This window comes from Hyla sarda, chromosome 6, assembly GCF_029499605.1.
Source record: "Hyla sarda isolate aHylSar1 chromosome 6, aHylSar1.hap1, whole genome shotgun sequence".
Taxonomy (NCBI): domain Eukaryota; kingdom Metazoa; phylum Chordata; class Amphibia; order Anura; family Hylidae; genus Hyla; species Hyla sarda.
The window spans coordinates 246146416-246174250 of NC_079194.1; the positions used below are offsets into that span (position 1 = coordinate 246146416).

The 27835-nt window shown below is 41.6% G+C and overlaps 1 protein-coding gene across 1 annotated transcript in view; it reads left to right on the top strand.

Moving 5' to 3' along the window:
- Positions 1-27835, top strand: part of LOC130276899 (mucin-5AC-like) — a 103892-nt gene that overhangs the window by 65633 nt on the left and 10424 nt on the right. Inside the window, exons 9-34 of the mRNA XM_056526889.1 lie at positions 671-761; positions 840-949; positions 1635-1851; positions 2896-3021; positions 3138-3255; positions 3571-3709; positions 5029-5139; positions 5699-5768; positions 5914-6051; positions 6173-6337; positions 6429-6523; positions 6719-6845; positions 6987-7242; positions 7422-7477; positions 8167-8267; positions 9135-9289; positions 9370-9508; positions 9589-9699; positions 9808-9987; positions 10158-10397; positions 10559-10715; positions 11032-11160; positions 11771-11915; positions 12951-12991; positions 13825-14145; positions 14356-23268. Of these exons, the coding sequence (XP_056382864.1) occupies positions 671-761; positions 840-949; positions 1635-1851; positions 2896-3021; positions 3138-3255; positions 3571-3709; positions 5029-5139; positions 5699-5768; positions 5914-6051; positions 6173-6337; positions 6429-6523; positions 6719-6845; positions 6987-7242; positions 7422-7477; positions 8167-8267; positions 9135-9289; positions 9370-9508; positions 9589-9699; positions 9808-9987; positions 10158-10397; positions 10559-10715; positions 11032-11160; positions 11771-11915; positions 12951-12991; positions 13825-14145; positions 14356-23268 (12451 nt within the window). The remainder of the gene's footprint in view (positions 1-670; positions 762-839; positions 950-1634; positions 1852-2895; positions 3022-3137; positions 3256-3570; positions 3710-5028; positions 5140-5698; positions 5769-5913; positions 6052-6172; positions 6338-6428; positions 6524-6718; positions 6846-6986; positions 7243-7421; positions 7478-8166; positions 8268-9134; positions 9290-9369; positions 9509-9588; positions 9700-9807; positions 9988-10157; positions 10398-10558; positions 10716-11031; positions 11161-11770; positions 11916-12950; positions 12992-13824; positions 14146-14355; positions 23269-27835) is intronic.

The window sequence follows — 27835 nt, forward strand, 5'->3', positions numbered from 1 at the left end:
AAAAATAATAAGTCACACGATTACAATATAAAATGTGTAAGATCAGTAATACCATGGAACTCTATGTTACCACTACTAAAAAGGAATGTGTTGTCTAGATGTTTTTCAGCCAGATACTTTTTTGTAAATTTTTTATATTTCATTTTTGTACATTATGTCCATCTTGCCTGAATTGCTTTAAACAACACTTGAACAGAGATATGGTTTACAGCAAGGGAGAGGTTTTAGGCATGCTCTGTGACCTGCACAAGGGTAACTACTGTGCATTTGTAGCTGAGCACTCATCATAACCTATAGTGAGTGGACTGAACCCACCTTATGTAATTTTGGCCGTGATCATATGGAGTAGACTGTTGAAAAGCTTTCTCCACAGAACAGAAAGTGTCAAGGTTGCAAGATTTCAGGATTATTTTATAATATAGATATTAGAATGAATATGAGAAGAAGAAAAATCATCAAACAAACCTTATAAATATGTTTTATATAAAACCTGATTTAAGCAACAGGTCATGTTCTGATGACACATTCCCTTCAATTACCTAAATTACCTCATTGATCTTGTTTTTTTTATTTTCCTTCCTTTGGATGAATGCTAGAGACTTATTTTATTTAACTGTACTTATGTTAACTTATGTTAACCATTTACAAATTTTCAATTTTATAATTATAGCTGGAACTGAGTCAAAAATATGTCAACCAAACCTGTGGTCTTTGTGGTGATTATAATGGGATTCCAATCCACAATGAGTTTATGATCAACAGTAAGTAAAATACTAATTTCAAATAGTTAAGATATTTACTAAATATGTACAAAAAATCTAATTTTACCTTGTCTATAGATGCCCATCTAACTAATGTTCAGTATGGAAACCTTCAAAAATACCATAACCCAGAAGAACAACACTGTGAAGACACTAGTGAAGAAGCAGAAATAACATGCCCCCACAGTGTAAGAATCTATACTTATAAGAGTCTGTTGACAATTAAAACGGGAAGATGCATTAACGTTTATATTATTCTTTTTTTTTTTTTCCGGGTCTGTAACACCAATGGGCTATTCTTAGGATACAAAAGTGGATTCAAAGAAGCGTATTAATCTTTTCTTGATACCATTCAATCTTTTTGAATCCACTACTGTGCCTAGCTTAAAGGTGTATGCCGCTGCTCAGCGTTTGGAACAAACTGTTGCGAACACTGGAGCCGCCACCAGGAGCTTGTGAGGTCATAGTCCGACCCCCTCATGATGTCACACCCCGCCACATAAATGCAAGTCTATGGGAGGGGGTGTGACGGCTGTCACGCCCCCCTCCCATAGACTTTCATTGAGGGAGCGGAGTGTGATGTCATGATGGGGCGGGGCTATGATATCACGAGCTCCCAGCGCCGGCCCCAGCATACGGAACAGTTTGTTCCAAACGCTGAGCAGTAGAGTACCCCTTTAAGAAAATACAGAGATGTCTTCAAGGTGCTACAAACAGACACTAAACATCTTCTCTTTCAATGAAGGTTGATTCATAGAATTAATATTATAGATATAATATTTGAATTTTATGCATTGCCTACCAATATTGATCACAAATGAGTCAAGAAATGTTTCCAACTGATTTTTTATTTCAACATTTTATCTCCAATAGAAACAATTATGTACAACTGTTCTCACTGGTACAGCTTTCCAAGAATGTAATAAAATTGTGGAAGTCCAGAAATATATTGAACTTTGCGAGCAAGATATCTGTAGATGCACAGGGAATTCAACAGGGTTCTGTCTTTGCAACATCTTCACGGAGTATTCCAGACAGTGCACTCATGCCGGTGGAAAACCAAAGAACTGGAGAACATCTAAGATTTGCCGTAAGTCACAGTCTACAGCCATGTTTTATGTAAAATAAAATCATACAAAACACGTCTTCTTGTATTGCTTAGTTTACTTTGTTGTCATTGTGTCATGGGCAGGATATATAATCAATAAGGTCAAACTTGTTGACCAACCTATAGGAAACAGATCCTAAAGGCAAGTGGCTGACTCCAAAGTCAGCTCCAAACTGAACAGTCTTATTGTGATGGAGCCTGGAGTGCACTGGATGTATATTTAGTACCCAACTCTACATCTGTCTTTTGGTGTTAACTCTCCTGCTCAGAGCTTTGTATGGATTCAAATAAAATAAAAAATACATTAGAACAGTGGTTGCCACTTATGGCTCTTCACCCTCAGTCCATGGTGTTTTGCAACCGATGGAAAATCTCTAATTTCATACTGATGTAGATGATCACGATTAACTTTCCCTTTATGATCTCTTTAAATAATACCTTCCTATTTAAATCTATCTAAAATTAGGCATTTAGATGAACTTTGTATTATTGTATAGCACAACCTTTAAAGGGGTAACCGCTGGAGGTCCTCTTGACCACGGGTACGGAAGATCGTGACATCACGACTCCGCCCCCGTGTGATGTCACACTCTGCCCCTCAATGCAAGTCTATGCATAGACTTGCATTGAGGGGCGGGGTGTGATGTCACACGGGGGCGGAGTCGTGACGTCACGATCTTCCATACCCGTGGTCGAGATGGACTCAGCCTGAGGACCTCCAGCGGTTCCGGAAGCCGCTAAAGGTGGGTGCCGCATGGTAGATCCCGGGGGTCCCTAGCAGCGGGACCCCGGCGATCTGACATCTTATCCCCTATCCTTTGGATAGGGGATAAGATGTCTAGGGGAGGAGTACCCCTTTAAAATGGATAAATTATTTGTGTATGGATTTGGGCTTATCAACCCCTGCGTACTACTGCACAATGAGATACTGTGTTATACCAGGGTTACACACATATGTTATTATACTGTTTACTGGAACAATAAAATTATTCTATTGGGTAATATGAAAATAATGTTCTCTTTTAGCTTTGAAATGCGCTTTCAACCTTCAGTTTAAAGAGTGTGGCACAGCCTGTCCAGACACTTGTAGTAACCCTGACCGCTCATTAGTCTGCGATGATCACTGCACAGATGGCTGCTTCTGTCCCGCAGGTACCTTATTGTAGTTTTTTATATCACACAAACTGGTAAATTATATCATATCATGACATATTATCCTCTGTAAAAAAAAAAGTTCTATGATTTAAAGCCTTCTTTTTATTTTTAAGGGTTGGTGTTTGATGACATCAGGAAAACGGGTTGTATTGCAAAGGAGGAGTGTCCCTGCACCTATAATGGAGATGTTTACCCATCAGGAAAAGGATATGCTGAGAAATGTCAAGATTGGTACCTACTGTTAGATTATCTATTTGTACTATAAATTTTACGTTCTCAGCCAATGGTACAGGTGTAGTGTAGGGTTGCACACCATGTCTGTAGGGGGTCCTTGCATTTTGTAGTGATATGGTTTTAATAACAGCACAGTATATGATCATAGTCTTTCTTGTTAGGATTGCAGGTTATTGTCAGGTATTTTTTCTGTCTCATAAAAAAAAATGATAACATAGTGCCTGTACTGGAACATCCTCATATGTAAAATTAAAGTGAACAGTATTTCTGGATTATAAGAATATCTTGGCTGACAATGACTTTCCTCAACAGCACATGTGAAGGAGGGAAATGGAACTGTGTTAAAAAGCAATGCTTTGGTGTTTGCGCCCTTGAAGGAGGTTCTCACGTCACCACCTTTGATGCTACTCGCTACAATTTCCATGGAGACTGTACCTACACATTATCTAAGGTAACTAAAGGAGATAGAGACTCAATATACACTAGCAAGCATAGTCAAAGTAGATAAATGCATTCATTAATGGCTAAAACCAACCAGATATACAGTAGTCCCTCAAGTTACAATATTAATTGGTTCCAGGACGACCACTGTATGTTGAAACCATTGTATGTTGAGACCATAACTCTATGGAAACCTGGTAATTGGTTCTGAAGCCACCAAAATGTCATCCAAAAATAGGAAAAAGTGAGGATTAAAGAAAAATAAGTAGATAACTAATATAGATAAAGCAAATCCTTACATATAAAAGTAAGAAAGATCTGCTGGGAGTTGTAGTTTTGCGACAGCTTCAGTCTCCCTCTTTGGGAAACCCTGGTCTATGTAGAGGACAGGAGCTTCTTCAGGGTCCTGTACAGAATACGCAATGTCCTAAAAAAGTAACATGGAGCCATCCTCACCTGGTGTCCAAAGGAGCAGCTAACCCTGGTACAGGTAAAGAGTACAGAACATGTAATACCTCCCTGTACAGAACATGTAATACCTACCAGACACCAGTCAGTGCATGCACTTCAGTAATACAAGTGTTTTACCAGTGAAATATCCATTTTGATTGGTCGGTTCTTCCAGCCATTGGCATGTTTCACAGATCTGGACTGTCTGTAGCATTGTATGTTGAGTCTGGTTTCAAGTTACAATGGTCCAGAAAAGACCATTGTATGTTGAAACTATTGTATTTTGAAGCCATTGTAAGTTGAGGGATCACTGTATGTACTTTTCATGGTTGGCATTATGTCAAAAGGTTACTGTTACCCTGTAAATGAACAATACAGTTCAGAGAAACCAATACAAAAGAGACTTTTAAAGAAGCGTAGGAAATTGTGGCCACCAAGGCCTTCTTATATAGGGAGCCTACTCTAGCTGCTAGGGTGTATACAAAAGGGTACCCCTATTCCTTCTTAATCCATTCACAAAAGCAATCCAAGCAAGATCCCTCCTCTTCATTGAATATTAGATAACCAGAGATGAAAGGGATGGTCTTTGGGTTAAACTGATGAAAAAAGCGATGGCATATAAATGAGGCCCACCTATGTTTGGAATGATAGATGTGATGGCCTCAACCATCATCAAAAACAAGACCCTGCTATACTAGTTTGACGGATGTAGTAGTCTAAACCAACATTATTAAAAAAAAAGACCTTGCCATATTTTTGTTATGGCAGCTGCTATAGTCTGTAAACCTTGCTTGTAACTATAAAACATATTAATACGCATTGGATAGTGAGTTTACATAGTGATAACAAATTCTAAACACTTTTATCCCATGTTTACAGACAAGTGACTCCAGCCTGTTCAGTGTTTTAGCGGAACTTAGCAAATGTGGCCATACCGATACAGAAACTTGCCTCAAGAGCATTTCCCTGAGCTTGAATGGTGGAAAGGAGGTAAGTGCAGAAGTTAAAGGGGTACTCCGGTGGATAACTTTTTATTAAAAATAAACTGGTGCCAGAAAGTTAAACAGATTTGTAAATAACTTCTACTTAAAAATCTTAATCCTTTCAGTACTTATTAGCAGCTTTATGCTACAGAGGAAATTCTTTCATTTTTGAATTTCTTTTTTTGTCTTGTCCACAGTGCTCTCTGCTGACACATCTGTCCATTTTAGAAACCATCCAAAGCAGCGTAGGTTTGCTATGGGGGGTTTCTCCTGCTCTGGACAGTTCCTTATACAGGCATCAGGTGTCAGCAGAGAGCACTGTGGACAGACAAAAAAGAAATTCAAAAAGAAAATGATTTCCTCTGTAGCACACAGCTGCTAATAAGTACTGGAAGGGTAAATATTTTTTAATATAAGTAATTTACAAATCTGGCACCAGTTAATTTAAAAAAAAAAAGTTTTCCACCCGAGTACCCCCTTTAAATAAATATAAAAATTTGCAAGAACTGGTAGAATATACCAGATATTTTTTTCCCAACTTAATTCTTAATTTACTTTCTCTTTAGTTTATTTTTGTCAAGAAATGCGGCAGCGTGTACATTAACTCTGTCTACACCCAACTGCCTGTCTCAACAGGTAGGTATGATTATGGAATCTGCTAAAAGATACACTTTTTATAATATGGGTTTATATTTGACATTATTTTATGGAAGAAAACACTATGGGTCAATTGAAATCTGCAATTTTTCATGTATCATACATATTTCTTTTATGTTTGCAGCCACTGCTACCATCTTCAAGCCTACATCCTTCTTTGTCATCATACAAACAAATTTCGGTATACAGGCTAAAGTTCAACTGGTGCCTACCATGCAAGTTTATGTATCAGCTGATCCAAAATGGATGGACAAAACTTCTGGTACGGTTTGTTGTGCAATTAGCAAGACTAACAATGATTGTAACCCAAAAGACAGCCTAGCTGGTAAAATGACTTAATAAAGAAAATAGAACTGGTTTCAATGCAATTTTTTACTTTTCAGGTCTCTGTGGAAACTTCAATGATGTGCAAGCCGATGATTTCAAATCTCCTGCGGGAGTCTTAGAAGGAACTGGTTCATCTTTTGGCAACTTGTGGAAGACCCAGCTTGACTGTCCAAATGTCAAAAACAACTTTGAAGATCCCTGTGCCCTTATTGGTCAGAATGGTGAGCATTCTCAAGGATAATGTATAGTGTGATGATACAATATGACTTTCTGATAAATGTATCAGTAATGGACGGCACATTTTATTTTTAGAACTATATGCATCCCACAATTGCGATATGCTGCTAAAGAGTGATGGACCATTTGGCAGCTGTCACAAGACTGTTGACCCAGAGAGCTACCATAAGGTAAAGCCAAATATACTATGACAGAAAAGAAGTCCCAATAAGTTTCATCTGTCTAAAGTGATGGTAACATACACTGAAAAAACACATCATAGTACCTAGAAATTCTCATCATCTCCACTGGAGACTGGAGAAAATTTGGGAATTTACATCAACAACATTATAGTCCTTACAAGTATTTATTGTCTGTATCCACAGAACTGTATGTTTGATGCCTGCAATTGTGAAAAGAAAGAAGACTGCATGTGCAGTGCCCTCTCATCCTATGTTAGTGCCTGCGCTAGACAAGGAGTTGACTTACGCGGGTGGAGAACAAATATTTGTCGTAAGTTTCCTTAAAAAAAATGTTTTTTTCATTTTGCAGACTGTTTTTAGTCATCTTCATTACAAAAGCTTTTTACCAGCAGGAATGTAAAAATATTGCTCAAACATTCTAAGATATTTTATTGGTGTGCTTTATCCTTAGACTCATACACAACCACCTGCCTGCCTGGTCAAACCTATCGCTACACTGTCAGTACCTGCACACCTAGCTGCCGTGCTCTCAGTGAACATGATGTCACCTGTGAATATGATATTGGCACTATTGATGGTTGTACTTGTGAAGATGGAACCTACCGAGATGACAATGGAAAATGTGTTCTCCCTGCTCTTTGCTCTTGTTACTATAAGGGAACTGCTATGTCACCTGGAGAAGTCATTCATGAAAATGGGGCAATGTGGTAAGATGTTACTTATCAAACTCATTGGTTAGAGCACTAAGGAACCAGCATTTCAGGACTTAAACCATAATTTACCTAGTATGAGATCACAAAATAGTCAGTTGCATATATATTGTTTTTTTTTTTTTACATTTATTTATATATTCTGAAACATTCCTAATTGTTCTCCTTTGTTATAGCACCTGCACTAATGGAAAACTGGACTGTGTTGGCATCGTTCCTGTGGTCGTAAAAGGTATTATACGCTTTTCTTCCTTCTTTGTGAGGTCTTTCTATGAATTGTACATAAAGTACATAAGTAAAGGCCAAGTCGGTCTCAATAGCAAGTGTTCTCGCAGATCGGCGGTCGTTTAGTGAGCCTTACTACAGCTCAATTATCATGCAGGCTGGATGTGGGCCTTTAAATTAATAATTTTTTGGCTGCACCTACCCTTTTTACACAGGGCAATGTTTGGGTGGTTGATAGGCTGAAAAACAAGCATTCTCTCATTCATTGGCTGATTCCTAAGTCAGTTATCAGGAACAAGTACTCTTACGAGCTTAAAATCAACCCCGGAAAAAGGTCCTTAAGGCTCTCTTCACACCTGCCCTACCTATTTAGGGTTCTAGTCAATCATATTAAAATCTATAGCATGTGTAGTTATCTGTTTTTATCTGTCAGAGTTCCTCTGTAGGGAGGCCACTTAATCGAATATAACAATATACTTCCATTTTTTGCATATATTATACCAATCAGATTACCATTATTTGCTCCATTGTACCATTTTTATCTTTGTTTTCTTGTATCCGTTTAAACCATTCTGTAATTACTATTTGGTAATAATGCACTTTTCAACAATGCTTTATTCTAGTTGTATATATACATATATAAATAAATAGTCATATGTTTGTTTGGTCAATATTACAATATTTTTCTTTCTCTAGAATGTGAACACCCAATGGTCTACTTTGATTGTGACAATGCCACTGCGGGGGCTAAAGGTTCTGAATGTCAGAAAAGCTGTTCAACCTTTGATTCAGACTGTGTAAGTTAAAATAAATTTGTTGGCTCAGATAGCAACCAATCACTTGTAAGTTTTCCCTTCTCTCATTATTGCTCTGGTAAAATAAAAGATGGGCTATGATTTGTTGATATATGACAAACACTAGAAACATTTTTTTCTCAGGTTGATCAATCTGGGCCACTATGTTTAAAAGGATTGCCCAGGATAAAAATAATCCTTAGACTGGGCCATTAATATCTGGTCCGTGGAGGTCTATATCTTTTCATAAGTGCTATTCTTATGCATGAGATGTCTTTGCTATAACATAAATTAAAATGAATTGTAATACAATGCACAGCCTATTGCAGAAAAATGGCTCTGTTTCTGGGGAAAAAGCAGGATTTTACAATCCTGTACAGCCCCTGTAACAATTATATTAGGTTATTGTAAACCCAGTGTTGTGTTAATACACTTTTTGAAAGAAAGAATGTTTCCTCATATTGTAAACATAGATAAATAATTGGCAAACAATAATTTAGGCAGTTTAAAGGGGTTATCTAGTGGGGGAATTTTTTTTTTTTTTATAAAGGGTCAGACTGTCTTTAAAAACACATAAAAATAAGCATCAATCACTTCACTCTCTGTGCTGCCACTACCTTCTTACCCCCACTTCCTGGTCTTGTCCCAACACACAGTAAATGCCCTTTCTGCAGCCAGTGATTGGCTGAACAGACATTTCCTGTTTCTCAAGATGGGGCCAGGAAGTAGAAACCAGCAGGGATCCAAAACTTCAGCAGTGGGGATCTGTCAAATGAGTAAAGCATATCATTATTAATCCACAATTTAACTACAAATTATTGCATTATATTTGATTGTTAAGAGTTAGATTTTTTTCTTTCTGTCATACAGTATAGCTCTGGTTGCGTATCTGGCTGTGTATGTCCTGAAGGATTGGTGCTTGATGATGAAAGAAACATATGCATTCGTGAAGATGATTGCCCTTGTAGACTCAATGATGACTACTATGCAGCAGGAGAAACAGTTCAGGTCAAATGCAATACTTGGTAAGATACTGGAGATCAGTGATTTTTCTGTTTTGAAGGTTACATTTTAGAACTCATCTGACTTTGATCTTATTGTGCAGTACCTGTAAGCGCAAGAAGTGGGAATGTACCACAAACACATGCCTCGGGACTTGTGCTGTATATGGAGATGGACATTACCAAACTTTTGACAACAGAAGATATCGTTTCAATGGAAATTGCTGGTACACTTTGACTCAGGTAAATTTTTTAAAGTCTTTTTTGTATAATAGACATCACATTTGCACAATCATCTCACAACCTTGTCTTTGTGTTCCTAGGATTATTGTTCTAAAGACCCTCATGATGGTACCTTCAGAGTCTTCACAGAAAATACACGTTGTGGTACACAAGGCACCACCTGTTCCAAAACTATCAGACTTTTCCTTGGTGTAAGTGTATATTATCCAAAATATCCATCTTCTACATTTTAAACAACTACCGGCATAAATGTTTTTATTATGTGTTATTACTTTTTTCAATGTTTTCTTCATTTGTAGAACTATGAGCTCATTCTTGGTGATCAGAAGTTTGATGTGGTCAAGAGAAACCATGGAACATATGTTCCCTTCAAAGTTCGACAGATGGGAATCTATTTAGTTGTTGAAGCAGCAAATGGTTTAGTTTTGGTTTGGGATAAGAAAACCACTATCTTTGTTAAGCTGGATCCAAAATTTGAGGTAAAAGTGCATACCATATTCACTTATTCAAAAAAATAAGAAATTACATTTTTTACATTTTAGTTTCTTAGTATTTCTTTATTTCACCATTTTATCTTATTTTCTTTTTCATAAGACACCATTGGCTAGCTCCATGAACTCAAACAATGGCACATTTATTTGTTTTCTAGGGAAAAGTATGTGGTCTATGTGGTAACTTTGATGGAAATGCTGCCAATGATTTTGTAACCAGAAGTCAGTCCAAGGTTGGAGATGTCGCTGAGTTTGGCAACAGCTGGAAGCTTTCTGAGAGATGCCCTAATGCTGTGGAAATTGCAGATACCTGTGCCTCTAATCCATATAGAAAAGCATGGTCACAAAAACAATGTAGTATCATCACCAGTAGTGTGTTTGCTTCCTGTCATGGTGTGGTAAGTGGATTTCATTTCATACAGGTTTTTTTTCATTGACCCATTGCATTTCAAAAGCATAGGGTCAATAAAATGCACTGATACACAGACTGTCTCTAAACAGATCCATAAATAGCGAAGCCTTCTTACACCTTTCATAATATCCGGTTATCTATACACAGGTGGACCCTGTTAACTACTATGACGCTTGTGTCAACGATGCTTGTGCTTGTGATGCTGGTGGAGACTGTGACTGCTTCTGTACTGCCGTGGCAGCTTATGCCCAAGCTTGTAGTGAGGCGGGACAGTGCATCAGTTGGAGAACTCCAAATATCTGCCGTAAGTTATTTTCTCTTGCAAGAATCAATATTAATATATTTGAAACATTTTTATTCCTTATGATAAATGACACACTTTTATTGGCTTATATATAACAGTTATCTGTTTTTATTCATCAAAGCTTTTATTTAGAACTTGCCTTGATTATATGCTCTGTCTGGGATTGTTGCTTATCCCCGTTCAAGTAAATTGGGCTGAGTGAAATTTCAATCCATGGTTAAAAGTCTAGACGTGTAAATGCAGCTTATTTTACTACTGCTGTTTGTCAATATACTATACACCAGGTAAAACACTGTTACATTTATTCTCTTCCCAGCTGTATTTTGTGATTTCTACAACCAGCAAGGACATTGTGAATGGCACTACAAAGCCTGTGGAGCTCCATGTATGAAGACCTGTATGAATCCAACTGGTGTTTGCTTTAACAAACTGCCAGGCTTAGAAGGTATTTTACTCATTTACAAAAAATACATTTTAATAAAGGAATACTTGGAGGACATAGAACTTTCCAAAATTTTAAAACAATAAAAACATATATATATATTTTTTTAATCTATGTTGTTCATGTGCCTTATTATAGAATATGGACATCTTATTGTATGTGTGTTGGGGGGGGGGGGGTGTCTGGGGGGGGGGTGTCTGGGGGGGGGGGTAATTTACACTCCAATAGCCAGAAAAGATAGCTGCTTCTTCCTCTGGCTAGACAATACATTGCGTTTTTGCTTATTTGCATTGGCACCATATATTACAACAATGGCCAATGTGGCAGTGAAAAATGTCCCTTTAAATATCAGTATATTGTCAAGGGTTCCATTAGCTGGACCTACTGACTCTGTGGGCATCTTTATTAGAGAACTGCCTTAGAGGCATGAAAAAAGACATTAAGTTTCTGAGTTACATTAATCCTTTATTAGTCATTGGCAAAATATTTATCACATTGTGCTTACACGTATGGTTCTTAAAAATAGTGTATTGGTGTATTTACTAATAATTCATTAATTATTCATATATAGGTATGTGTGCAAATTTCTTATTGTACCCATCATAATGTCTAGGTTGCTACCCTACATGTCCTGAGGATAGACCATTCTTTGATGAGGAGTCGATGCATTGTGTTGCTTCATGTCACTGTTATGATGAATATGGGGAGGAGTATAAACCAGGAGAAAAGATGCCAGGTCCATCCAGATGTTCTGTTTGGTATGAGTGTTTATGCTTACACACGTATATAGCAGTTTTATATACAGTGGTCCCTCAACATACGAAGGTAATCTGTTCCAAATGGACCATAGTTTGTTGAAATCATCGTATGTTGAGGGATCAGTGCAATGTAAAGTATAGGACAGCGGTCTACAACCTGCCAACGGCTGTCCGGGCATGCTGGGAGTTGTAGTTTTGCAACATCTGGAGGTCCGCAGGTTGAAGACCACTGGTATTGGAAGTTATACTCACGTGTCCCCGCCGCTCCGGACGGTTACCGCTCGTCACCGCTGCCCTGGATGTCGCCCTCCATCGCTGTCCCCGAGGCTCCGGCAAGGCCTCTGCTTCCCCGGCATCCTCGCTCTCCATCGCCACCATCACGTCGCTACGCAGGCCGCTCCTATTGGATGACGGGACGGCATGCGCAGCGACGTGATGACGACGATGGAGAGCACAGACGATGCAGGGGATCCCGAAGAGGACGCGCCGGAGCCCCGAGGACAGGTAAGTGATTGTCAACGGCTATCTGGTGGCAGCTGAAGCAGTCTGCGCTGCCGGGTAGCCGTTTATGCGATGGCCCCGACATACAAAAGCATCGTATGTTGATGCTGCCTTCAACATGCGATGGCCTCTGAGAGGCCATCGTATGTTGAAATGATCATATGTCAGGGCCATCGTAGGTCGGGGGGGCACTGTAAATATATGTTTGGTTCTTTGTCTAATCTTTATTAACAGCAGATTATAGAAAAAAAATCTTTCTTGTTGGATCACTACTTATTTCAGATATCAAGAAGGGAAATTGGTAAATATGTAGAAAATAGTTCTTGAATCGTTTAAAACCACCCAACCTTCATGTTTACACGATTGGGTTGCACAAATTTAGAGCTAGATTAAAAGGGAAGGCAGGTTTAAAATGCAAAGTTTAAAATTTTGTAATTTGTGTTGTCCCGGCCGTTTCACTACAGAAATAAATCTAAACACTTACAACAGCAATATGATTCAGACCGATAGTAATCCATATTTTTTTTATTATAGCACATGCTCCAAGAATGGAAGACAGTGTACCCAAGCACAAGGTAAGGCATAATACTATAACATGCTATAGATAAGTTTTATTCTATGTCATACTACTTAGTGATGTGTAAATTATTGCTGTTTATTGTAGTGTATAATATGAAGCTAATGTCATTTTCTGGAGCTAGTCACATGGCCTTATAAAACATGTGCATATTTTCCAAGTGCAGACAGTGCTACCTTAATCTGTTTTATAGATGGAATATGCCCAATGAAGTCTATGGGGAGAGATTAAAAGATGGATGCATCCTCATTTGATCTATATTGCACCTGTATTTCATCAGTATTTTCATTTATTTTATCTGCTATTTTTCAAAGTGTTATTCAATCTTCTGTCTAGAAGGCAACAATGCATTACTAAATACTGATGACATACTGTATTTTATCCATGAATCAGTAAGGCCGCTTTCACGTGGCAGAATTTTGGTCAGTATTTTACATCAATATTTGTAAGCCAAAAGCGGGAATGGGTCCAGCAGAGAAGTGTTTCTATTTCTATTTTACCTTTTTTCTATTCTTGTTTACTGCTGCTTATGGCTTATGAATATTGATTATGTAAAACTGACCAATATAAGACCATTCAATGGTTGTGTTTGCAGCATGCAGAGGTACTGCTATCATGTCACATTAATGTATTAAACTTGTCTTGTGAAAAATAGCTAAATTTGGAAAAGTTATGGTAACCATGTTTGTGCATTTATGCATTAATACACCAGAAAAGAACATATTTAATATGAATCTACATTTATTACACAGGACACGATTTTCATTATAGGTGTTAAAAGACATCAAAATAATTGTATAAAACTGTATAATTTTTTTCTTTCAAAACAAGGTTGTTGCGAATATGAAGGCAAAGAATTTCTGCCTGGTGATATAGTCTATTACACTGCCGATGGAATAGGTGGCTGTTTAAATGCCATTTGTTCAGAGAATTCAACAATAGAAAGGATGATTGGCCTATGCCCAACTACCACAGCTCCACCTACAACTTTTGACTTCAGTCCTTCATCTGAAGAACACACTCATTCTACTCCACCAACATCTCATGGAATTTCCCCAACATCTTCTATATCCACCGAATCCTCTCCCAGCACTTCAAGTGGTGGACAAAGCACAGAAAAACCAATTACTTCAAAATCTGAAAGTTCAACTGGTATGTTTATAAAAACTGCATAGTTATTGCATAGTCTTTATTGTGTCCATATACACTTTTCTTTATGTAGCATTTGTTAATTTATCACTTTTCAACTGTTTAACTACTCTATTTAGATTTCAACAAACTTGCATATATATTTTCTCCTTTTATTTGCTAATCATAATTTATTTAATTGTACTGATCTTATCCATTTTTTCATATTTTCAGCTTCAACCCCTTCTTGTGTTGAGGCACATGATTGTACATGGTCACAGTGGTATGATGTGAACAAACCTGAAAACAGTGAAGGAGATTTTGAACGATTTGAGGATATTGAGAGTAAAGGTCATAAAGTATGTAAAAATCCCAAAAATGTGGAATGCAGAGCAAAAGAATACCCTAACCGACCTCTAAAAGATTTAAAGCAAGAAGTGACATGCAGTCGAAGAACTGGCCTAGTTTGTCTTAACAGCGAAAATCCAACCTTGTGCTACAATTATGAAATAAGAATAGAATGTTGTAAATATAGGGAATGCACAAAGACTCCTTCATCAACAAGTAAAGAACAGCCTTCATCTCCAACAAGCTCTTCTGTTGATATTAAAACACAGCCTCCTACACCTAAAGAACACCCAACATCTTTGCCAGTTCAGTCAGCTTCACAAACATCTACTAGCACAAGTGCTACACCACAACAACCAGAAACCACAAAAACTCCATCAACCTCATTTTCAGGCACACCTGAGACATCTAGCCCAGTGACAGGAAAAACAACATCATCTGAAGAGAGTACAAATACTCCTACACCCCCTGAAACAACAACCTGTGTGTTCAAGATGGAATGTCGTTGGACTCCATGGTACGATTTGAATTCACCTAGTGGCAGAAGCGATGGAGGAGATATTGAAAATGTTGAAGACATTGAATCTGCAGGAAATGATGTTTGTACAAATCAAGAAGTTAAAAATAATGTAGAGTGTGAAGCTGTAGATGATAAAGGACTCACTGTTTCTGATAACAGTCAAAAATTCAGTTGTGATGTGAACGATGGGCTAATATGTAACAACAGAGACCAAAACAACAAAGAAAAGTGTAAAAACTATAAAATGCGGATTGAATGTTGTAGAAAAGTCTGCGAAACAATACAAACACCAGAAGTCACCACAACAGAAATTACAGAACCAGAAACTACTGGTGGTGAAACAACAACCCAGGGAAAAACACCTTCTACCCCGTTATCAACTGGAAGACCATCATCGGAAGTTACATCTTTACCAACAACTCTCTGCGTATATAAGAAGCAATGCCGCTGGACAAAATGGTTCGATAATAATAATCCTAGTGCTGAAAGTGATGGAGGAGACACTGAAAGTATTGAAGATATAGAATCAACAGGCAGAGAAGTTTGCGGTAGCAGAGAAGTTAAAGAGAGAATTGAATGTGAAGCAGTAGACGCAAATGGTGTACCTACTGAGAACAACAATCAAATATTTAGTTGCAATTTGAAAGATGGTCTTGGCTGCAAAAACACAGAGCAAAAGAACAATGATAAATGTGACAACTACCAGATGAGGGTTTTGTGTTGTGAAGAAGTTTGTGAACCTGTTTTTACACCTACAATATCAACACCTCAAACTTCTGAGCCTACAACTCATGAAACATCCACCACAAAACTACCTGAACCTGGGTCTGCAAGCATATCATCTACAAAAAAACCTGGTTATAAAACCCCATCAGAAGGCACATCTCCTCCTTCATCATCATCCTCATCAACATCATCTGAAGTTATAACCTCATCTACTTCGACAACATGCAAGTATAAAACGGATTGCCGATGGACAAACTGGTTTGATATAAATAGGCCTTCAACAAAAAGTGACGGTGGGGAGAGTGAAAATCCAGATGAAATAAAATCATTAGGGCATGAGATGTGTAAAGGTCCAGAAACCGAACATAAAATAGAATGTGAAGCGATTGACAGCAACGGAGTAACAATTGCCAATAATGATCAAATTCTAACCTGTGTCTTGGGAAGTGGATTAACTTGCAGCAACAGAGATCAGAAAAAAAAGGCAAAGTGTCATAATTATAGAATAAGGGTTCATTGCTGTGCAACATATTGTGAACCAGTTGTAACACCCACCAGGTCTAGTTTAGTTTCAACTAAATCACCTACGCCTACCACAAGCTCAATTACTGAACCAACTCTGTCTTCTCCCAAGGACTGTGAAAATGAAAGAGCAGTAGAATGTCGCTGGACTAAGTGGCTTAATAACAATCAGCCATCTACAGCAGTTAATGGTGAAGAAAGAGAAAATTCTTATAACTCAAGGTCTTTGGGATCAGAAGTTTGCAAGCCTGGCGAGGTTGAAAACCAAATTGAATGTAAAGCTGAACAATATTCTGAATCATCATTTAAACAAAACCGGGCCCAAAAAACTATTTGTAATTTAAAAGATGGCTTGATTTGTAGGAATCAAGATCAGTCTGGAGACAATTGCCATGATTACAGTATAAGGATTGAATGCTGTTCCGAAAACTTTGTGAAATCTTGTGGCGAATCCACAACCTCATCCACTGAAGCTACAAGCATACCGACAACTATTTCTGTAACAAAGTCTTCTAGATCAGAAACATCACCCCCTTCAACCTCAATTACTGGCACATCCCCTGGAACTACATCAGGCACTAGTACGGAAGTACCTTCTTCTTCAAGTTCATCTGAAGTTACATCTGCCACATCATCCCCAACACCAGGTTGTATAAAGAAAATGGAATGTCACTGGACTTCATGGCATGACAACAATGCTCCAAATCCCAAAGGTGATGGAGGAGATACTGAAAAAGCCCAAGACATAACAGATAAAGGATTAGAAATATGCAGTAAACATGAAGTCAAGAACAATATTGAATGTGAGGGTATGGATAAAACTGGTGCAGCAGTAGCAGAAAATAAGCAAACATTTGCTTGTGATATGGAAAATGGATTAAGCTGTTTGAATAAAAACCAGAAGAAGAAAGAAAAGTGTTACAATTATAGAATACGGTTTGAATGCTGCGCAGAATACTGTGAGAAAGTTGAGACAACTACATTGGCCACAACAAGTTCAACAACTGAGACAACAACGGAGACTTCATCTACAGAAGTTGAAACCATAACATCAGGTAGTTTGACTGAAAGTTCTTCTACAGAAGTACAATCCACACCTCCTGGTAGTCTTACAGAGAGTTCTTCTACAGAAGTACAATCTACACCACCAGGTAGCTCTGAATCTTCATCACCTATTGATACCAAATCTCCAACCAGTAGCATAGGTGTCACATCTTCTCCAAAAACAACATCATCTACCACAAAAACAGAAAGTTCTGCTCCCGCTCCTGTTAAGACTACCAGTTGTGAGAAATTAAGAAAAAGTGAATGTCACTGGACAGGCTGGCAAAACAAAAATGAACCTTCACTAGGCACAAGTGGAGAAGAGATCGAAAATTCAGAACAGCTAAAATCTGAGGGAATTGAAGTTTGTAAAAGTGAAGAAGTTGAAAATACAATTGAATGCCAAGCTGCTGAATATACACAAGTAAGTTCTGAAGATATTGAACAAAACACAATATGCAATGTGAAAGATGGCTTTGTTTGCAAAAACAGTGAACAAACAGGTGAAATTAAACAGTGTCTGGACTATGAAATCAGATTTGAGTGCTGTTCCAAAAGGTTTATTGAATTCTGTGGAAAAACACCTTCTCCTACTTCACCATCATCTTCTGAAGCAACAGAAAGTCCTTCAACAACATCAATAACAGAGCCTTTATCACCAGGTGACTCCACACCAGGTCAAACACGAACTGAGGGTAGCTTAACGTCTGAAGAAACATCAACTTCTGAGAGACCAGACAAAACAAATCGACCACCAGGCACTCCACCCATAGGCACAACAGTTGGAAAAACCCCATCCCCTGGCAGACCATCATCTGAAGAGCCATCAACTTCAGAAAGACCAGAAAAAACACCCCGACCACCAGGCACTCCACCCAGAGGAACAACACCTGGTGAACCAACATCCTCTGAGGAGCCAGAAAGGACACCTGGACAACCAGGTACTCCACCTAGAGGATCAACACCTGGAAGAACCCCATCTCCTACTAGCCCATCATCTCAAGAGCCAACATCTTCTGAGAGACCAGAAAAAACACCTCAACCACCAGGCACTCCATCAAAAGGATCAACACCTGAAAAAAACCCTTCCCCTGGAAGCCCATCATCTGAAGAGCCATCAACTCCTGAGAAAACAGAAAAAACACCTCGACCACCAGGCACTCCACCCAGCGGATCTACACCTGGTGAGCTAACAACTTCTGAAGAACCAGAAAGGACACCTCGACCACCAGGTACTCCACCCAGAGGATCAACACCTGGAAAAACCCCATCCACTAGCAGCCCATCATCTGAAGAGCCATCAACTCCTGGAACACCAGAGAAAACACCTCGACCACCAGCTATTCCAGATAGAGGATCAACACCTGGTGAGCCAACAACTTCTGGAGAACCAGGAAGAACATCACAGCCACCAGGCACTCCACCCAGAGGATCAACACCTGGAAAAACCCCATCCACTAGCAGTCCATCATCTGAAGAGCCATCAACTCCTGGAAGACCAGAGAAAACACCTCAACCACCAGGTACTCCACCTAAAGGATCAACATCTGGTGAGCCAACAACTTCTGAAGAACCAGAAAAGACATCTCGACCACCAGGCACTCCACCCAGAGGATCAACACCTGGAAAAACCCCATCCACTAACAGCCCATCATCTGAAGAGCCATCAACTCCTGGAAGACCAGAAAATACACCTCGACCACCAGGTACTCCACCTAGAGGATCAACACCTGGTGAGCCAACAACTTCTGGAGAACCAGGAAGGACATCACAGCCACCAGGCACTCCACCCAGAGGATCAACACCTGGAAAAACCCCATCCACTAGCAGCCCATCATCTGAAGAGCCATCAACTTCTGAAAGACCAGAGAAAACACCTCGTCCACCAGGTACTCCACCTAAAGGATCAACACCTGGTGAGCCAACAACTTCTGAAGAACCAGAAAGGACATCTCGACCACCAGGCACTCCACCCAGAGGATCAACACCTGGTGAGCCAACAACTTCTGAAGAACCAGAAAGGACACCTCGACCACCAGGCACTCCACCCAGAGGATCAACACCTGGAAAAACCCCATCCACTAGCAGCCCATCATCTGAGGAGCCATCAACTCCTGAAAGACCAGAGAAAACACCTCGTACACCAGGTACTCCTCCTAGAGGATCAACACCCGGTGAGCTAACAACTTCTGAAGAACCAGAAAAAACACCTCCACCACCAGGCACTCCACCCAGAGGATCAACACCTGGTGAACCAAAAACCTCTGAGGAACCAGAAAGGACACCTCGACCACCAGGAACTCCACCCAAAGGATCAACACCTGGTGAGCCAACAACTTCTGAGGAACCAGAAAGGACACCTCGACCACCAGGCACTCCACCCAGAGGATCAACACCTGGAAAAACCCCATCCCCTGGCAGCCCATCATCTGAAGAGCCATCAACTCCTGGGAGACCAGAGAAAACACCTCGACCACCAGGTACTCCACCCAAAGGATCAACATCTGGTGAGCCAACAACTTCTGAAGAACCAGAAAGGACACCTCAACCACCAGGCACTCCACCCAGGGGATCAACACCTGTAAAAACCCCATCCACTAGCAGCCCATCGTCTGAAGAGCCATCAACTTCTGGAAGACCAGAGAAAACACCTCGACCATCAGGTACTCCACCTAAAGGATCAACACCTGGTGAGCCAACAACTTCTGAAGAACCAGAAAGGACATCTCAACCACCAGGCACTCCACCCAGAGGATCAACACCTGGAAAAACCCCATCCACTAGCAGCCCATCATCTGAAGAGCCATCAACTCCTGAAAGACCAGAGAAAACACCTCGTCCACCAGGTACTCCACCTAGAGGAACAACATCCGGTGAGCTAACAACTTCTGAAGAACCAGAAAAAACACCTCGACCACCAGGCACTCCACCCAGAGGATCAACACCTGGTGAACCAAAAACCTCTGAGGAACCAGAAAGGACACCTCGACCACCAGGCACTCCACCCAAAGAATCAACACCGGGTGAGCCAAAAACTTCTGAAGAACCAGAAAGGACACCTCGACCACCAGGCACTCCACCCAGAGGATCAACACCTGGAAAAACCCCATCCACTAGCAGCCCATCATCTGAAGAGCCATCAACTCCTGAAAGACCAGAGAAAACACCTCGTCCACCAGGTACTCCACCTAAAGGATCAACACCTGGTGAGCCAACAACTTCTGAAGAACCAGGAAGGACACCTCGACCACCAGGTACTCCTCCTAGAGGATCAACACCTGGTGAGCCAAAAACCTCTGAAGAACCAGAAAAAACACCTCAACCACCAGGCACTCCACCCAGAGGATCAACACCTGGTGAACCAAAAACCTCTGAGGAACCAGAAAGGACACCTCGACCACCAGGAACTCCACCCAAAGGATCAACACCTGGTGAGCCAACAACTTCTGAAGAACCAGAAAGGACACCTCGACCACCAGGCACTCCACCCAGAGGATCAACACCTGGAAAAACCCCATCCACTAGCAGCCCATCATCTGAAGAGCCATCAACTCCTGGAAGACCAGAGAAAACACCTCAACCACCAGGTACTCCACCTAGAGGATCAACATCTGGTGAGCCAACAACTTCTGAAGAACCAGGAAGGACACCTCGACCACCAGGTACTCCTCCTAGAGGATCAACACCTGGTGAGCCAAAAACCTCTGAAGAACCAGAAAAAACACCTCAACCACCAGGCACTCCACCCAGAGGATCAACACCTGGTGAACCAAAAACCTCTGAGGAACCAGAAAGGACACCTCGACCACCAGGAACTCCACCCAAAGGATCAACACCTGGTGAGCCAACAACTTCTGAAGAACCAGAAAGGACACCTCGACCACCAGTCACTCCACCCAGAGGATCAACACCTGGAAAAACCCCATCCACTAGCAGCCCATCATCTGAAGAGCCATCAACTCCTGGAAGACCAGAGAAAACACCTCAACCACCAGGTACTCCACCTAGAGGATCAACATCTGGTGAGCCAACAACTTCTGAGGAACCAGAAAGGACACCTCGACCACCAGGCACTCCACCCAGAGGATCAACACCTGGAAAAACCCCATCCCCTGGGAGCCCATCATCTGAAGAGCCATCAACTCCTGGGAGACCAGAGAAAACACCTCGACCACCAGGTACTCCACCTAGGGGAACAACATCTGGTGAACCAAAAACCTCTGAGGAACCAGAAAGGACACCTCGACCACCAGGAACTCCATCCAAAGGATCAACATCTGGTGAGCCAACAACTTCCGAGGAACCAGAAAGGACACCTCGACCACCAGGCACTCCACCCAGCGGATCAACACCTGGAAAAACCCCATCCCCTGGCAGCCCATCATCTGAAGAGCCTTCAACTTCTGGAAGACCAGAGAAAACACCTCGACCACCAGGTACTCCACCTAGGGGAACAACATCTGGTGAACCAAAAACCTCTGAGGAACCAGAAAGGACACCTCGACCACCAGGAACTCCTCCCAAAGGATCAACACCTGGTGAGCCAACAACTTCTGAAGAACCAGAAAGGACACCTCGACCACCAGGCACTCCACCCAGAGGATCAACACCTGGAAAAACCCCATCCACTAGCAGCCCATCATCTGAAGAGCCATCAACTCCTGGAAGACCAGAGAAAACACCTCGACCACCAGGTACTCCACCTAGAGGATCAACACCTGGTGAGCCAACAACCACTGAAGAACCAGGAAGGACACCTCAACCACCAGGTACTCCTCCTAGAGGATCAACACCTGGTGAGCCAAAAACTTCTGAAGAACCAGAAAGGACACCTCGACCACCAGGCACTCCACCCAGAGGATCAACACCTGGAAAAACCCCATCCCCTGGCAGCCCATCATCTGAAGAGTCATCAACTCCTGGAAGACCAGAGAAAACACCTCGACCACCAGGCACTCCCCCCAAAGGATCAACATCTGGTGAGCCAACAACTTCTGAGGAACCAGAAAGGACACCTCGACCACCAGGCACTCCACCCAGAGGATCAACACCTGGAAAAACCCCATCCCCTGGCAGCCCATCATCTGAAGAGCCATCAACTCCTGGAAGACCAGAGAAAACACCTCGACCACCAGGTACTCCACCTAGGGGAACAACATCTGGTGAGCCAACAACTTCTGAGGAACCAGAAAGGACTCCTCGACCACCAGGCACTCCACCCAGAGGATCAACACCTGAAAGAACCCCATCTCCTGGAAGCCCAATATCTGAAGAGCCTTCAACTCCTGAGAAACCAGAAAAAACACCTCAATCAACAGGTACTCCACCCAGAGGAACAACACCTGGTGAGCCTACAACATCTGAGGAACCAGAAAGAACACCTCAACCACCAGGGACTCCACCTAGAGGCACAACACCTGGTGAGTCATTAACTCCTTCATCAGAAGAGCCATCTACTCCTGAGAGACCAGACAAAAAAACATCTCAACCACCAAGTACTCCACCCAGAGAGACAACTCCTGAGGAAACAGAAGAACCATCTAGACCACCGGGCACTCCACCTAGAGGCACAACACCTGGTGAGCCAACTACTTCTGAGAGACCAGAACAAACATCTCAGCCACCAGGTACTCCACCTAAAGGTACATCACCTAATGAGCCAAGCACCTCCAACGAACCAGATAAAACATCTTCACAACCTGGAACATCTGGTGAAATCTCTCCAACCAAAACTCTGGTTACCTCCACTTCAGTTTCTAGTACAGCATCAAGCCCTGTTACTGTCACTTCAACCTCTGGTACCACAGCACATCCAACAGGCTACTTACCTTTTACCACATCTTCTGCAACGCCTAGTGGTAGCACAGTTGTATTAACAACAACTGTTACACCAGAACAAAATACACCATCATCTGAAGCCCCAACAACACACTCTAGCCCCACAACGGCGTGTTTATGCAAGGTTAAAGAAGACTTCTTTACCCCAGGTGAGATCTGGTAATTTAACTACAGTTTATTTTTTATTTTTTTATGATTATTATTGAGGATATGACTGACTTCTATACATAATGAAATTTAGTATTGTAGTTGTTAGCGGCATTGAAGAAGTGGATGCGCTGAACCTGTGTGGATGATGGCATGAGCTGTACCAGGGAGCAGAGTCTAAGGTGCCACTGGTTTTCTCCAGAGCCCGCCGCAAAGTGGGATGGACATGCTGCGGCAGACGGCTCCCAAGTCGCTACCCCTTATACGACATGTTCACACAGGCAGCCGAGGTGTAACGTGGCACAGAAGGGATTAGACGGAGACATAGTGAGGGACTGGCAGGAGGTCAGGACTGGCTGCACTGAAGCAAAGTTAGGTCACGTGGAAAAAGGTCAGAAAGCAGACGGCACAGGAGCAAGGTCAGGATACATAGCAAAGGGTCAGATTTCTCTAAAGCAGACAAGGCACAAAGATCCGGCAAGGGGAAACATATAGTGTCAGCGAGCAGATGTAACCAATTAAGGACGTGCTTTAAATCGCAGAGAGCCGGCACACGCGCGCCCTAGAGGGTGGTTACACACATGCCGGCAACCTGGGACAGCGGAGGAAGCAGGAGGCAAGTAATGGCCTGGCATTCGCATGCAGGCGTGTCCCGCGATGCGAACCGCAGCACCGCAGGCAGAGGGGTATGGGACAGGAGAGCGTTCGCGGCCAGAGTGTCTGGCCGGAGCGCTAGTTGTAACAGTAGTTTACAATATGCTTGATATCGCTTACTCCTGCCAACAAAGTAAGCATGCAATTTTGCAATTTTTCTATGGGATTTACAATTTTATCTTGTAATTGCCGATTTTCCCAACGTTTTGCTCTTTTTACACATGCTCTTAGCTGTCGGGTTTTTCAGAGCTCACATTTACCACATTTTGGTGGAAACATTAGTAAATCCTTAGATTTTTTTTCGAAAATGTGGTTTTCTTTGGCAAAACACCCCTTTTTCCCTAATGGACACAGCCCTTTGTAGGGTTTTTTTGAGTAAAATGGAGAATTAGCAAGGTTTTTTGGATTTTTTTTGTTGGAAATTCTGGCGCACAATACATATTGATGCAAAAAAAAAACAACTCCAAAATCTACTTGAAAAAGCCTTAGCAAATGAGGCCAATATGTCTCCATATAGACACATTGGGGGAGATTTATCATTTTTTGTAGACACAGTTGTACCCCTTTACACTCTTGTCTAATTTACACTCTTTACACATCTTTTGATAAATCTTGTGCAAATATAGAAACACCCCCCTCGCTCTATCGTGCACCCCTTCTCTACCCCACAGGAAAAGTGGACGTAAGGATTTTGTTCTATTGCTTTGAGGCCAGGATTCCATTGAGGTTTTTTGTCCATCATAAAAAAAACGCCAGAAAAACTGTCCCAGCTTTTTCCTACATTTTCTCAGTTTTTCTTGCGTTTTTTTCTTGCATTTTTGCTGGAGTGTGGAAACAAAAAAATGTAGTAAACTTTTTTTTTTCTTCGAAATTTAGATACGTGAATGCAGAGGACTATGTCAGATTTTGTGGATTGCGACGATGAACAAAGTTGTTTTTAAATGTCAATAAAAGGGTTAACAAGGGCTGTGGAAGGGAGTGTTTTTTTAAATAAAACATTTTTTCAATGTGTTGTGTTTTTTTATAATTGAATTTTCAGGCTTAGTAGTGGAAGGCGTCTTGTAGACATAATCTATTACTAGGCCGGGGCTAAGCGTTAGTCCCCAATACAGCTAGCGCTAACCCCCCAATTATTACCCACCGCCACAGAGTGGTGGGTATCGGGGTAATAATTGGGGGTTAGTGCTAGCTGATTTTGGGGCTAGCGCTAAGCCCCAGCTTAGTAATGGATTCCGTCTATAAGACAGCTTCTACTACTAACCCTGAAAATTCAATTATAAAAAAACAAGACACATTCCCAAAAAAATGTTGAAAAAAAAAATACTCCCCCACAGCTCTCGTTAAACATTTTATAAAAAAAAAATGTTTTGCTCTCCCCTGGGAAGAGCGCACATAATGCAGTGTGTTAGTAAACAGGGAGCCTCCAATTGTTGCTAAACTACAACTCCCATCATGGGGGCTGTAGTTAAGCAACAGCTGGAGTCTCCCTGTTTGTGAACACACTGCCAGAAAGGCTTTGTTCCCATTATGCAAAACGCATAATGTGAACAGAGATCTGTCCCTCTGCCCTTGGACTACTACTCCTATCATGGGGAATGGTCTACCCATGATGGGAGTACTTGTAGTACCGCAGGGCTGCTGAGGGATGGCACTTGCACATCCCCTGGCTGCAGGACTTTTAGGACTACTACTCCCATCATGGACAGACTCTATCCATGATGGGAGTTATAGTCCAGGGGCTGAGGGGCAGATCGCATCGGGTCATTCTGCAGAGACCCGCTGCGATCCGCATTTAAGTTAACAAGCCGGTGGTACATGCGTCTACACTGCGCTGCCGCCGTCTTCTATACACAGCTGTCATAATTCATAATCCCCGCCGCCGGGAGAGGGGAACTCTGATTGGTCAATAGCTATTCACCAATCAGAGCTCCCGTGTTCTGGTGGGGATTATGAATTATGACAGCTTTATATAGGAGCCGTTGGGGGGCACAATGTAGACTTATGTAAGGCCGGTGTGAGGTGAGATTTCCGAACCCAAGCAAAAATCGAACGAAATCTCACCTCACACCGGCTTGTTAACTTAAATGCGGATTGCAGCGGGTCTCTGCATGATGACCCGGTGCGATCTGTACCTCAGCCCCTGGACTATAACTCCCATTATGGGCAGAGTATGTCCATTAAGGGAGTAGTAGTCCTAAAAGTCCCGCAGCCGGGGGATGTGCAAGTGCCATCCCTCTGCAGCGCTGCGGCACTACAACTACTCCCATCATGGGGCAGACTGTCCCATGATAGGAGTAGTAGTCCAAGTGCAGAGGGGCAGATCATTCTCCTGCAATCCGCATTTCTTAACTATACAAGCCGCCGGTACATGCATCTACACTGCGCTGCCGCTGGCTCTATATATACAGCTCTTATAATTCATAATCCCCGCCGGGAGACGGGAGCTCTGATTGGTGGACAGCTATTGACCAATCAGAGCTTCCGTGTTCTGGCGGCAGGAATTATGAATTATGACAGTGTATAGAAGAGCCGGCAGCAGCGCAGTGAAGCCGCATGTACCGCCGGCCTTTACAGTCAATAAATGCGGATCGCAGGGGGTCTCTGGATAATGACCTGCTGCGATCTGCACCTCAAACCCTGGCAGAGTCTGTCCATGATGGGAGTTGCAGTCCTTACTGTGGGAAAATAGACACTTTGGTACGTGTCCTCCGAGGTGGTGTATATTTGCGCAAAAAAATTAGACTTGCGTTCTTTTTGTGCGTCCCAAAAAAAAAGCACAGTTAGTAAATCGATGTCTACAGGAAAAATGGCTCTATGGTACACCCGAAGGGTGACATCATTAGAAAAAGTTCCACTAAAATAAACGGACAAAAAGAACGCAGAAAATATCATTGCGCAAGATTTTGCGTGAGAAAATACACTTAAAAATGCTCTAGATAGATTGATAAATCCCCCCATTAAGCCTATTTCTATGTGCAGCCCTAAGAGAAGAGTACCTGTTGAAATGGATACTGTGAGAGTCAGATAAGGACTAGTGTTGCTCACGAATATTCGCAATTCGAATATTCAACGCGAATATCGCATATTCGCGAATTCGTGAATATTACGAATTCCACGATTAAAATTCGCTATTACGAATATTCGTCTTTTTTTCAAACTGTTTTAAAAACTGAGCACATTGTAGGGATCTCCTTCGACTGATAAATGCAGTGCTTGTATCATTTCATTAAAGACCCAGGGATGAGACTGTGAAGTGAAAGGTTTATGCATGCGAATATTCACATTGCGAATATTCGCAATACGAATATTCGCAATGCGAATATTCGTGAAAATTCCGCCCTACTTATGCCTGTGAGCCAATGAGAGTTCTGCAAGCACAGTTGTCAGAGCTTAGCAACGTCCCCAGCAACGTCCCTCGCATGATGTTATAGCGCGCATGCGCAGACGAGAGAAATTTCGCTATTAATTTCGCATTCGCAATAGCGAAATTTCGCAATTCAAAAAAAACTCACGAATATAACGAATATTTGAATTTCACGAATATGGGACGACTATTCGTCCTCATATTCGTAAAATATCGCAAATTCGAATATGGTATATGCCGCTCATCACTAATAAGGACCTACACTTAAATAAGGAAAAGAAAGAACGGAGCACATTCCGTGTAAGTCTATGCAAATGTAGCTGTTATCTTCAAACAGGAAAACGATTACAGGACAGTTGGACGGGTACATTGGGGGAAACTTCGGTCTACGGTCCGTGTCACGCTTGTCTGGGCTTCATCAGGCCCTGATGAAGCGCAGACAAGCGTGACACGGACCGTAGCATGAAGTTTCCCCCGATGCACCCGTCCACCCTGTTCTGTAACCGTTTTCCTGTTTGAAGAATAAAGCTACATTTGCATAGACTTACACG